The sequence below is a fragment of the Lotus japonicus genome, chromosome 1 (assembly GCF_012489685.1).
Source record: "Lotus japonicus ecotype B-129 chromosome 1, LjGifu_v1.2".
Taxonomy (NCBI): Eukaryota; Viridiplantae; Streptophyta; class Magnoliopsida; order Fabales; family Fabaceae; genus Lotus; species Lotus japonicus.
The window spans coordinates 117,717,380-117,730,619 of NC_080041.1; the positions used below are offsets into that span (position 1 = coordinate 117,717,380).

Genomic DNA, 13,240 nt, shown 5'->3' on the forward strand with positions numbered 1-13,240 from the left:
AGCAAACTTAGGAGGGAATCAAAAATATTTAAAAGCTTAATTTAAGTGGGAAAATTTGAAGGATTGTGAAATTAAAAGAGAATTTGCAGTTCAAATTTTGGCAAACTTCAAGTGGGAAACATGAAATGAACAAGAGTTAGCGGGAAAGAAAAATTGGATGGAGCCAAAAATTTAACGAAACATTGTAAACAACCATCATATTTGTTGTTTTGCATTTGATTGAATTTATTTTTTAAGAACATCAACAGACTAATCAAACTTAAAGTGAAGGTGGTGTGGATGGAGTAGTAATAAATGCTTCGGTATAAGATATGTGGAGAAGTGTACTGTAATGAGGGGGATTTCATGGAAAATTGTGGAGTGCAAAAGAATATGGACGAAAATAATTAGGGGTATTTTTGTCAAAAAATTTATTCAATGATTAGGTCTTAAACAGTGTGCAAAACCTTAAACAACAAAAGATTGGGAACGGAGGGAGTACTAGTTTGCTATAAATTTGATTCAGTGACTTTTTAAAATAAATAAGTTAAACTTAAAAGATATTTGAAATTGAATTGAAATAATTTCAACTTAGAAGAATCTCACTCATGATGTGTAAAATTAACTATCCAATGAGAAGAGACAAAAAATGTTAACTTGAGTTTATTGAGAGTAGAGTTATGGTCTCACTTTAAAAAAAATTGTCATAGATTTACTATCCTCAACCGTAATTCTCAAGACAATCATAAACTATCCTCAACCATAAAAAAATCCACAAAAATCACAATTTTATGATAAATTTGAATTCCTCTAAGTTTCCATTCTATCCCACAAAAATCGCTGATGCATCCATCTATATAAAATCGCATAGCTTCCTCGTATATACACCACTCATCAGTGACTGTACACACTAGTCAACGCCAAATGGGCTTTCAGATATAAGCATACAATATGACATCTATGTAAAGAGATGTATTGAAAGATTAAAGCTATGCTCTAACGGGACTATACACCATTCATCCCTTTCCTCCGGAAAAAAATGAAAACAAAAATGGAAAGGCAAAACAAAATTTACAGCCAATCTACAAGTAACTATCAATCTTCAGGGCGTTGAATCTCACCCATCATGATCCGATTGCTGGAGACCTTGAAACCAAGAAGTGAAGGATCTATCTGCTTTCCTTTCTTACCCTTCTTTTTGCCACTTCGGCCGGCTTGTCCACCGTCAGATGGCTCAGTCCCAGCTCCGCTGGTTGAATGTGTATCCACCTCAGGAAGAACAGGTTTTTTGAGCATGTCTATAAATGATGTCTCTGATCCAGCGCCTTCACTAAAAGATGAAGATCTAAATCGAACCTCTTTCTTCCCCAAAGCTTGAGCATCAGTCATGCTACTAGTTGACAAATTCCCAGCGGGCTCTCTTCTCCCTACCATAAATCTCATAATTCACTGACTGCTGAAAAGTTTTAAGAAAAAGGCAAGGCGGCAGTTAAAAAATCACATACCTTCACTGGATGATAGACTTGTTAAATTGTTCTGATTGGAATGGGGTACAGATGGTTGGTCTGACTGGACATCCGGTGAGGACAAAACCCGAGATACATGAGCACGTTTATGGAAAGCGTTATCAAACCCTTTTGATGTTGGAGGAATCCTGTCAATAGAAAACAATCAAACCTCATGTTTAATAATTATTTTCCTGATATGATAGTTAATCAACTTGTACCAAATACCATTTGTGTACAGACTACAGAGTGTATACTATACAGATTGGCATATGAACCCATGAATAACAAAACTGTTATTTTGACAATAAACAGATAAAATGCTTTAACAAGTCATCTTTAATTATTGTGCTTAAAAACCAATCAAGCTCTTCTAAATCAGGAAGTGATATTAGATAAATCTAGTTAATGAAATCCTTTGCAAATCCATTCAGAAAGTGTATTATCTGCAAAATGCATCAACTATGAACACAGGAAACTTTGTAGCAGGTAGTGCAGAAAGTTCACAAAATGAGAAAATAATGGGCTGCATTAAACAACACTCACAGGTCATCCAAACTGCAATCTTCATGCAGAACTTGTACAATTTGGCTAAGAAATAAAATGGGATTGGGAGAAGCACCAAGAAGAAAAGGGTATTTTATCATCCAGATGGAAGAAGGAAAGTAGGTGTAGAGAAACCCAAAGAAAATAGGGCAACATGAGAAAAAATTGATAAAATTACTGAAGTACCCTTAGTGCGAATAAGGGTCATTTGCAAGTTGGAGTTACTTGTCATCTCAAGGAATCTTTTTTATTATCTATTCAAATTTCAAACAAACAAGGATTTAGGGAGAAAAGGGTCATTTACTTTTTTCTATACTCATTCTTCTCATATTTACTTCTCAGAGCTTGAACTAAAGAGCAACTGGAATAATAGAAAAAAAATGAAATAATGTGCCATAAAGAACATTGAACTCAATGTTCATAAAATTCTTAACCACCAGCTGGTAGACAGATAAGTTTTCAGAGCATTATCTAGAACCAGATAACCAGATAGTACATAACCAAATTAATTTTAGACAAAAAGGAAAATATGCACAAAGAATGTACCTGTCACTAGAAACTTCATCTCCACGGGAGTTATTCAAACCCATCTCACGACCAAATGAGCTTCCATCACCACCTGCAGAGGCTCGTTCATTATATTTAACCATTATACAGAAGATCAAAAATAATGAAGGATAGCAGTTATATAGTATATACCGGCACTGCTTAGTGAGCTATGTCTACTATGGGCAATAGGAGGCAGTTCCATCGAATTCATCGTGCTCTCCACTTGTTCTGATAAATCTGACATCCCAGGAGCTAACTTGCTCATTGTGCCTAGGAATTCATGCCTATGTCCCTTATTTGTCTCCAACTCAAGCAAGTCTTTTTCCATAGATGATTTACCAATCTGAAAAGGAATTCTGTAATTGGAATGTAAAATATCCTTATTTGCAGATAGTAGTGATTGCTCTTCAAGTAATGATCCAGATCTAGACCGAAGTGGCATTCTTTCAGCATTTCCTAGATTGTTGAACTGCTCAGTAATATGCATGTTGGTCAAATGATCATGCATTAGGGCACTTGAATTAGCACTTTGAGACCTTTCTAAAAATGGGTCATTCAGATGAACTTGCTGATCTGGTGCAAGTTCAAAAGGATGGATTAATGAGCTAGCCTCAGGAACATGCCAAGATTTGTCATGACTTCTTGATGAAAGAGGGTGCCATTTATCAACATTTGACGACTGTGAGGATTGAAGACCCAGCTTTTGATGAAGAAGGTCCATAAAACCCCGTGCTGAACTTTCTTCATGAGCTCCAGCAGAAGGTATGTTTAGATCTGCCGATGCAATAGTATCCCCTAAGTCTCTTCTCTGTCTCACAGCTTCAAGATGTTGTTGCACCCGTGGGTCAATCCAGTTATTTTCGACATGCCCATTGTTTCCAGAGAGGGAATGGTGGCCAAACAGATCATCAGATGATTGTAGGTGGTGAGAAGACACAGGACCCAGTTGCTCAGCTGGGTGCATATAGCGACGACGTTCTAGTAGTTCCCTTCCTTGAACAGAACCAGGTGAAGACCTCTCAAACATCATAGAACTAGGATCATAGAATCCTCTCTGGTTCTGCTCAAGATGATTCCTTCCCAGATAATTTAATTGCTCCTCTTGTGCCACAAGCCTCTGCTGCTGTTTGTGGATATCTGAAACATTAAATCCTGCTGAATGACCCAATTGATGGCTTGATGGATTTCTTACCAACTGTCCAGTTTCATTAATTGGCCACGACCGGCCAAAATGCCTTTCCCCGTCCATACCTAACTGCTGTCTAAGAGCCGCAGATAACTGCTGTGCCTGTAGCTGATCTTGCTGAAAATGAAGCTGTTGTTCAGAAGGCAATATATTTCCATGCCTTGCTTGCAACAAGAGATCAGACAAATCAGCTTGCCTTCCTTGGACAGCATTGAGACCCATATTTGCTTGGATAATCTGCTCCATGGATGGATCAAGGTTCCTTAAAGAATGTGAATTCTGCTGCATGTCATGCAGGTATCTCCTCAACTGTACCTGATCCAACAAATTTTCCCTAGAAAGATCATGTTTTGACTGTCCAAAATTAGCATCAGACATCTGCTGCTGTTGCATAATCTGTTCAAGAAGCAATTGCTGAACTTGAGGCTGATGCTGGGGCTGCAGTTTCATTTGTTGCAGTAGTTGTTGTTGATGGTGCATATCATGCTGTTGCTGAAGCTCAAGCTGGCGTTGTTGAATCTGAAGTTCCAGAAGACGTTCAAAATCTGGCCCTGGATTCGGCACCATCTGCTGGATGCTTGGGTTATTGCTTTGAGAAAGAGAGAAACCTGGAAACCTCTCTAAATCCGACCCATTAAGATGTGCAGGGAAATGATTAGATAAACTAGTCTGCTGCTGAAGCCGGTCCTTCTGCATCTTTTGCAACATGAGATGTTCTGACACATCAAAGTTATTAAATTTTGGTCCCATACGAGACAAGAACTGATCTTCTAGTGAACCAATACGTGGATTAGGACTAAAATGCCTATTCACCCCGTACTCATCAGGCCATGCCTCTCTGAGAGAAGGCTGATTAACCATGCCACCAACAGAGCTTTGATCAGCAAAAGGAGCTTCTCTATCAATTAATGGATCTAGAAAATGACCCTGATCACCCAATCTCATAGAATTGTTGGAAGATTGTGCACGCCTTAAATGAGAGCCATCTCTAAGCTCAGACATCAATAAACCAAAGGGATGCAACTTATCTGCCTCACTATTTTGAGTATCACTCCCAGTAATTTCATTTGCAATAGGTCTTCCAGTGGGATGGGAATATGAAGCATTGGCACCCACAGGCCGCATCAAAGGGTTATCATTGCTGCTTCCAGCCAAGTTCGAAAATGTGGCATCTACAAACAAACAAATGTATAAATAAAAAGTAGAAATAAACATACACATAGCAAATATAGCCGCTCAAATTGAGTAGCAAAATAATAGACAATCAGAATGAGAAAACATACCCTCATCTTGTGCAACAATATTATTGAAGCGCTGCTCATCAGAGAATTTGATTTCGGAGTGATAACTTTGATAAGACATTTGAGACGAAATACCAACATTTGAGGTAGTATCAGGTCGGGATGAGGACCAAGGTTGATCATCGCTACCATAGTCAAATGTATGTACATCTACTTTTAGGTTCCTTTCATTGGCATCAGATGGCTCTGATTGATTAACCAGGTTACTGCCAGAATCTAGTCCTGTTTTGACTTTCAAGTGAGGCATGACGTCACCGAGTTCATGAAATGGTGATCCTTCAGGGGCCTCAAACAAGCGAACAGGTAAGTCTAACCCAAAAAACCCTTGTTCAAACCACATAATTATGTCAATCCCAAGAAAGGGTCCTTGAACCATCCCTTGAGGGTCCAGATAGCACAAACTCAACTCCTCAAGAGCATACATCTTTTCATTAAGTTTCAAGTCCTGTGGATTAACACTGGCATTTTGCTGCAAAGATGAAAAATCAAAAAGAGAGCGAGCATCATCAGGTAGGTTACTACTGATTGCTGAAGCACCAATTGACTCAACACCATCCTGAGTAGCATGTTCCTTAAAAGCTGAAAGTTGTCCCTGATGGTAATCAAAAGTCTCTGATTCAGCAACTTTGATTCTGGGAATGCTTCCCTCCCTAGTGTTGTTACCAGAGATCTCATCTTTCTCATATACACCAAGAGAAGGCATATGTTTCTGCTTGATTTCTTGAGAAGTTGCAACTTCTGCAAAAAAAAAAAAGGTAGTTCATAAATAACATATTGAAATCTTACAATCAACTGTTTAGAGCAATAGAAATAAAGAATATTAATATTTTCTCACCCTTAACTACATTTTTAGATGAACCATCAGCAGTTGATGCTGAACCAATAAAAATTTGCTCAGATTCATTTTGGATATTCATTCTAGATATAACCTTTTCACCACTCCCAATTGTCAGTTGCTTTCCTTCGCTCAAAGTAACACCAAGACCTAAAATAAGCGAAGGGAGACTACAATCAGAAGGAGAAAAGGTTGATTTTTTCAACAAAAAAAAACCTAAAATACATGCAAAGTTTGTTACCTGATATATCTTCATTTAACCCTCCATCTTTTCCCCGAACAGAATAGCCTGAGACTTCACTGCTAGTAATTTTTCCCTTCCATATATCTTTAAGGACACCCTGGAACAAAATTCAAAAATAAATGAATAACAATACTGAAGAGCAAGTGGCCCTTCAAGATAAAGACATCAGATCAAGAACGCATAATAAAGGTGTTTATTAATTTTTATATTCAGCGTACCTCCTCCTCAACAGCAGGAGCAACAAATGCTAATGGTTCAACAGAACTAAGTTGGGTTATTGGTGATGTATGCTCCATCTCAGAAGGCATGCTTTCAAAAGTTGGATCAACCTTTTGCTTACGATATATATCAAGAATCTTACCCCTAGGGTAGTAATATGAATCAGCACCAAGACTAGACTTCCCTAATATGGTTTTATTCTTGTCCACAAGGGAAGACCCAGCACTAGAGCCTAATGGAGGCCTCCCAATTTGTAGGTTTTCATTGAAATTTGCCCTTCCTCTTCCAGGTGAAAATCGCACATTGGAGCCCTCTATACGTCCTTTTTCCAGCCCAAATCCAGGTGCAGCACGGTATGTAGCCACACCAGCTGTTTGAGCTTCCACACGATGTCTTGGCCTCCATTTATCACGAGAATCAGTGTCACGATCAGCACCGGTACGGTTGCTAGCAACAGAAGATTGTTTTTCAGTATGACCATCTTCCTTATCCACATCATTCCTTTTCTCACTTCGAGAATCCTTTTCTTTATCATCAGGACCCCATCTTGATGACCACTTGTTCTCTCTACGAGAATCATGGACAGAACCACGGCTATCATGCCAGCGATCAGCAGGCAAGGATCTATTCTCTGAGGTTGAAGTAACCTCCACACGACGATCTTCTTTTCTGCGATCCCTTCGTCCAAGCAAGCTGGTTTCTCTCTCCTCTTCACGCCAGCGGCGACTGATGTCAACATCAGGGGCAGCTCTCCTCCAATCTTTCTTGTCTTGAGACCCCTCCAAGCGCCAACTATCTTTCAGTATGGGATCGGTGGAGTTCACCTAAGGCATAGAGCAAAATAGATGTGCATCCTATTACTTTCCAATGATCAAGCATAACAAACATGAACACTCCAATTCAAACTTAACAAAACAAATATACATACATACATTTTAAATTTTTATAAGACAAACCTGATAGTCAAGCTACTAGAGACACGAGATTTCTCTTTGTTTTTTTACTCCATATTAATTAAAAAAAATCACTAACAAATATAAAAGTCACAATGGCTGTTGGGATGCTAATTGAGCACTTAAATCATGATAAATAGTTTAATACGATGATTAAGAGAAACAGCTGTGTCATGAAGAACATTTTCTTGATTTTTGGCAGAATCTTCAAAATTAAAGGAAGCAACTAAAACTCGGAAAGGACAACATGCAGATGCATCGTCACTGCTTTGAGTTTTATAACACAAGTCCTGGCAAATTGAAAACATAAAACCAAACAAGCTTACATGTCCAAGAAGGATATGTTAAACTCTCATTCTCTGAAATGATAAAGAATAGTAACAATAGAGCCCAAGCAAACTACTAGATTTCACAAAAATAAAAAGGAACCTCTGATAATGCAATTAATATCAAAATATCAAGTATAACATACCCCCACTGGGTTGGCAGTTGTCTTCACATCAACAGGCTTAGAATACAGCCACTGTGGAGATAAGGGTATGCTGCTGTCAGACGACACTTGATCTGAGAATAAAACCAGGTTTTATCAATACAGTCACCATATATGCATGAGAGAAACATGACTAAATGTAAAATTAAACTTCACTTGTGCAAAGATATATAAAATACCTTTGGAATCATCAAGTAGCGCTGCAATCCCTTTCTCCCCACCATGTCCTCCAAATGCCTCATCTAGAACAACCAAAAAGCAAGTATTAGCAGCCATGTGATTCAGATTAGATTTTAATCGAACAAACGACTAATATACTGTTAGATAAATTGGATACGTTTTTAAAAAAATACAAAAACACAAAAATAGGTCGTTTTAATGCCTTCTCATAACCTATAAAAAGTAGCTTCCAAAAAACTGAAGTAAAAATCATGCAAGTGCTAAATGACAGGATCTACAGTATCCACCACCACTCACAATTACATATCATAAAATATTAAAAGAGAAAAACAAGAGGCAAATCAAATCAACTAAATCAGTTCACTTACAAGCACACGCACACACACACACGGGCACACACGCACAAATGAATTATCTAGATTCAGATTAACAAGAAGAACAAACTCAACTCCACTGGATTCATCCAAACACAACCTTCAACAAAAAGAAAAAGAGAACCCCGATTCTCAACAAATGAGAGCTCATAAATCACACTCACTAAAGCATTGATGAAAAAACCGAGGGGAATCGAAAAATCGAAAAAGAGCAAACAGATCAATCTCCAATCTAAACTAAAGTCAACCCCAAAAAATTCGAAAGTAAAAAAACACAGCACAAACACACACGAAACAACAAAAGATAAATCTAGAGCAACACAAACACCGAACCAAGCAGGAACAGTAATGTCGGATGGACGCAATTGACAGACCCGAACGAATCACAGATTGAGATTCAACGGATCCAGATTGCGAAACGAACAAGCGCAACAATGAAGAAGCGAATAGAGCTTAGATTGTTCAAGAACACAAAAAGGGGAGAAAAAAAAGCCCTAATTAAATCAATTTCAAAAAAAATTGAATGAATCATGATTGGAGATTCACCTTTGAGAAGCGATGAGTGGAAATCGGAAGGCTTGGAGGAGAAGAGATCGTCGGGGAGATTCATCTTGCCGTCGCCCATGGGTGTGTGGTGGAGTTGGAGATTGGTGGAATTGGGGAAACGGAGAGAGAGAGATCCGAGAACGGAGGAGCGGAAGCAGATTGCGGCGGTGGAATGCGAATGCGGCGAGGGTGGAAGTGCGACGGAGAGAGAAGGGTAGGGTTTGCGAATTGCAGGGTATAAGATAGAGAGAGAGAGATGCAAGAGGAGAAGACTCAGAAGGTTAGAGAGAGAATGAGGGTGAGGGTTTGAAGGCTCGAGGGTGTGTTAACATCAGGAACAACCACGAGGGAGTGTGATATATTTTTGCTTTTTTTCTTTTTGGTTTTTATTGCACTTCAAGTAAAATAAATGCAAATGAAATTTTATCAAATGAGATGAGATGTTTATGAGTTTTACTATTTTCCATTTTTATAAGTTTAATTATATGGTATTTTTGGGATTTCATTTGTTCTATGTTTGTTTTTCCAAGTTTAAACCAAAAAATAAAATTGTTCTATGTGTCATTTATTTTTGTATCTCTTTCTTATTTGATTTGGGATTTGGATCCTCTCCATCCAGCTTCTCTCCATTCCCTCTCCATCCAAAATCTGAGCCATTGATTTTGAATTTTAAAGGTGAGGATTAGTTTATGTTTTCTCTCTTTTCTTAAATTGATTCAAGCCTTTAAATACAATTCATTTTTTCTCTCTCTTCTTAAATTGATCCAAGCCTTTAAATTTCTAAATCAATGGCTCAGATTTGGATGGAGAGAGGATGGAGAGAAGCTGGATGGAGAGGATCCAAATCCTTTGATTTGATGTTTACTCTTTTTCTCTCATTTTTTGTCGGATAATGATAGTGGATGTAAAATAAATATTTTTTACACTTTTGAGTCTTACTGTTTTCTAAACATTTTCATTTACCTACAGCATATTCATACAAGTCTCATTTTTACTTGCTATTGTAAATTTTTAGGTCACTTATATTTTAATTTTAAAATTTATATTTTACTTCCTAATCCTCTCCACCATCCTTCCTCCCCTCAATATCTTCTGAAACTATTTTGATTTTGCAGGAAAACAAAAGATGATGTTCATGAATCATGAAAAAGTTGATTGTTGTGGAATTATGATAGTGTGGGTGAGTTTATCAATTGAGAAATTGTTACGCTTTTGGCATCATTAATCTTGGAATTAATTTTATTGTGATATCTCTTTGTTTATTTTGGAATCATCGCAACGGTCATTTCAATGGGTGGATATAGCTGGCACTCGATATTGGAAATTGGGATAGAGTTAGGCTGACTCATTTATTTGAATCAAAGAGGAGTGGAAACAAGTTTCTACGCAATAATGCTTTGGATAGCCCACATTGTAGTGATTCTCACAATCGAATGGGGCCAAAGGCTTTAGGGAATCCACGCATGAGTGATATGTTGGTGAGCTGACATGGCAGTAGACGTGCGCTTTGGAACGCATACAGGTGAAGTTTCGTGTCGTGCTGATCTATGAGAGATAATAATACGTGTGTAGGAGAAGAAAGACTCATTTGACAGTGTCTTGTACTTTTGTCTCTTATGTATTTGGCTTTAGTTTTACCCTATGTAGATTTCTCCAAAACAGTCTGAGTGAGAAGAAAATGAGAAACCATGTCCTTTCTTCTCATGTTTGTGACGTTGCTATGAAGAACGCTAAGAGTCGGCTACAACAGACTCTAAAACTATTGGCAAATCTTGTAGATCCACAAACTAGTGTCGGCCTAGAAGATACTAAGCATCAATGGTTCTCCACCTCATCGACCTTATAAGACCTCTCCCCCCGTAAACCATCCACATACTTCTCCATAACTCTCACCCCTCGCACCATTGTCGCTCATGCCTCCCACGATGTCTCCCTGCATCCTCGCGCCTTGCTTCCCCCCCCCCCTCGCGCTCACAAACCCTCACGCCCACTTCTTCGTCGTTATCCCCTCCGCCTTGTAGCCTCTTTTCTTGCCACCCCACAATCCTTAACCCTTAATTACTATGATCCTACATGAACCATCATCTTCTAATATGCCATGTAGTCTTCGCGCCTCACACCCACCTTCCGCTGCGACCAATATTCGGTATGCCCCCTTCCGTTGCGACTTAGCATGAGTAACCAAATCGTAACATGAGTTTTATTAACTTATGGAATAGTCATTTCTCTTGTCTATTATATTTTGGTAATTTTGGTAGTCAACCAAAAGGTTACACTGAAGCTTATCTAATGGGATGATAAATCTCTGCTCATGATTCAACTTTTATCTGTGATAGACTTTTGTTTGTGAAAGATTAAAAAAATTCTTCATGGTTATGATGGGAGGGGTTCTAGGGATTGTTTGTGGTTTCTTCTTATTGCCTTTTTTTCTCGTAGCTTCTTAAAAATGATACTGAGAAATAGTACTTTAGATTAATTACAAAACATAAATTAATTGCAAGAGTCATGGAAGATGTTAAAAAAGAAACTGTTGCAAGGAGAGTAGCAAGAGAAAACGAAGACCAAAGAAGACAAGCAAAAGACATTGCATTTGTTATTGAAAAATGGTTTTTGAAGATTGAAAGAGTGAGTTGTAAGCTTAAATTTAAAGCTATATAAAGGTGTGAAAGTGTTGGATCATGTGATGGTACAAAATAATATTTGTAATAAGACAATTAAATGATTAATATTATATTTAAGATTCTTATTATTGTTTGTCATTGCAATTGGTTGTAAATGTCATTTTGACGACATCACACTCATGTTCGGATATGAAAATGGCAATGGTCATTATTGCTAAATCGGCTATCGCGTCTTCTTTTGCCTTGTTAGCGTCGGTTTCTGGAAAACACTAATAAGCATTCTCCTTGCAGTGTACCATCGCGAAGGCAATGCTCAAACTTAAGCTCCCACCTTCTAGCAGAAAGCTACTTAATACCGCTAATAATGGTTGTATACTTATGAAAATTGGAACCTCCTTGTTTACTAGGGACAAAGAAATCAAAGAGTTAGAAAAGTTCACCACACGCTTGAAGATAGTAGACTAGTAGGCACGAAGCCCATGGAGGATAGCAAGAAGCTCCATCTAGAAGATCTCAGAAATGCTAGTACTTCAAGCTAGTCTTTGAAAGAGAGGTATGGATGTTGATCTTATTTTCCCTTTGTGTGTTGTTGAGTAGGAGGCTTTGGAGAATGTCTTCTTTGATTGTGTTCATGCGAACCAGCTTTGGTTTGCTTCAAAGTTGGGATTGCATTATGATCAAAGGCATGGTTGAAGTGTTGTAGTTTTTGTTCGTGATTTTTTGCAAACCGAAGTTGTGTAGCAGCAACCATTGTGTATTGTATTTGGGAGGTTCGTAACAAGGATGTTGTTCCAAGATATGAGCTAGTTGATGCATCATGTTTTTTTTTTTAAGTTAAAAGATATATTAATATAGATAAAGTTGAGAAATCACCCCTCTCAACATGGGTACAATAGTCGAGCCAACAAAAGCCAGCATAAAACTCAGCCACTACAACAAATATTTCCAACCGCCTCTAAGAACACCCATAAGCAAACCACCCTGATCTATTAAAACATTGAGATTGATCCTTAATAAAGTCGAAAACAACCTAACAGTTGCACGACACCTGCAACAGGGAACCAACTAAGTTGATTGCACCAAAAGACCCACCGCAAAACAACGTCATAGAGCTGAGACCCAAAACACAGACAAACGATAAAAACAAAACAACATGCACAACAACAACTCAACACTGCTTCTGGACCTTCACCAAGCTCAAGTAACAACCATCAACCAAACCTGCGGTAAACACAAAAATCCACAACGCACCAGTAGAAACGCCCAAAGCGACAGACGAAACAACAACAACACACCTGCCAAAAACCACGAGACATCTATCGTGGCGGCGCGCCAAAGACTCCAAACTACAGGTCTGAAAGCTCTAAAAAGAATGTCAACAAACACAAATGGAAGAGAGGTGGGCCGCCGAAAGAACCGCCAAGCACCGTCACGACGGGAGAGAAAGCAGCAGAGTAGTTCATGTTTTACCGAGATCGTAGCATTGCGCCTATGTGAAACATACGTGTAGAGCTGAGATGGGGGATGACTCTTCCTTCTAGGTGGTCGAGGCTTGTGAAGGATGTTTTCAAGGTAAATTTTGACACCTTCATGTTGGATTATGAGTTAGCTGGGTTCACGTGTATGGCTAGGTATCATGATAGAGTTGTGCTTGCTGCTACGGTGTGTACATGATAAGTGTCATTTTTACGTATATTGGAATATCATTTTAG

At 38.4% G+C, this 13,240-nt stretch overlaps 1 protein-coding gene across 2 annotated transcripts; it reads right to left on the reverse strand.

Annotated features, from left to right (window-relative positions):
* Nucleotides 1-750: 750 nt before the first annotated feature.
* On the reverse strand, nt 751-9,237 carry LOC130729727 (uncharacterized). 2 transcript variants are annotated; one of them, XM_057581563.1, is made up of 11 exons: nt 8,908-9,237; nt 7,987-8,049; nt 7,790-7,881; nt 6,364-7,188; nt 6,143-6,242; nt 5,902-6,051; nt 5,049-5,804; nt 2,730-4,937; nt 2,577-2,649; nt 1,485-1,633; nt 751-1,406 (listed from the first exon to the last, which is right to left on the reverse strand). In XM_057581563.1, the coding sequence occupies exons 1-11, from the start codon at nt 8,984-8,986 to the stop codon at nt 1,075-1,077; spliced, it is 4,827 nt and encodes a 1,608-aa protein (XP_057437546.1). In that variant the 5' UTR covers nt 8,987-9,237; the 3' UTR covers nt 751-1,074. The 2 variants fall into 2 exon arrangements, with proteins under 2 accessions (XP_057437546.1, XP_057437547.1); XM_057581564.1 differs by lacking the exon at nt 5,902-6,051.
* Nucleotides 9,238-13,240: the final 4,003 nt, after the last annotated feature.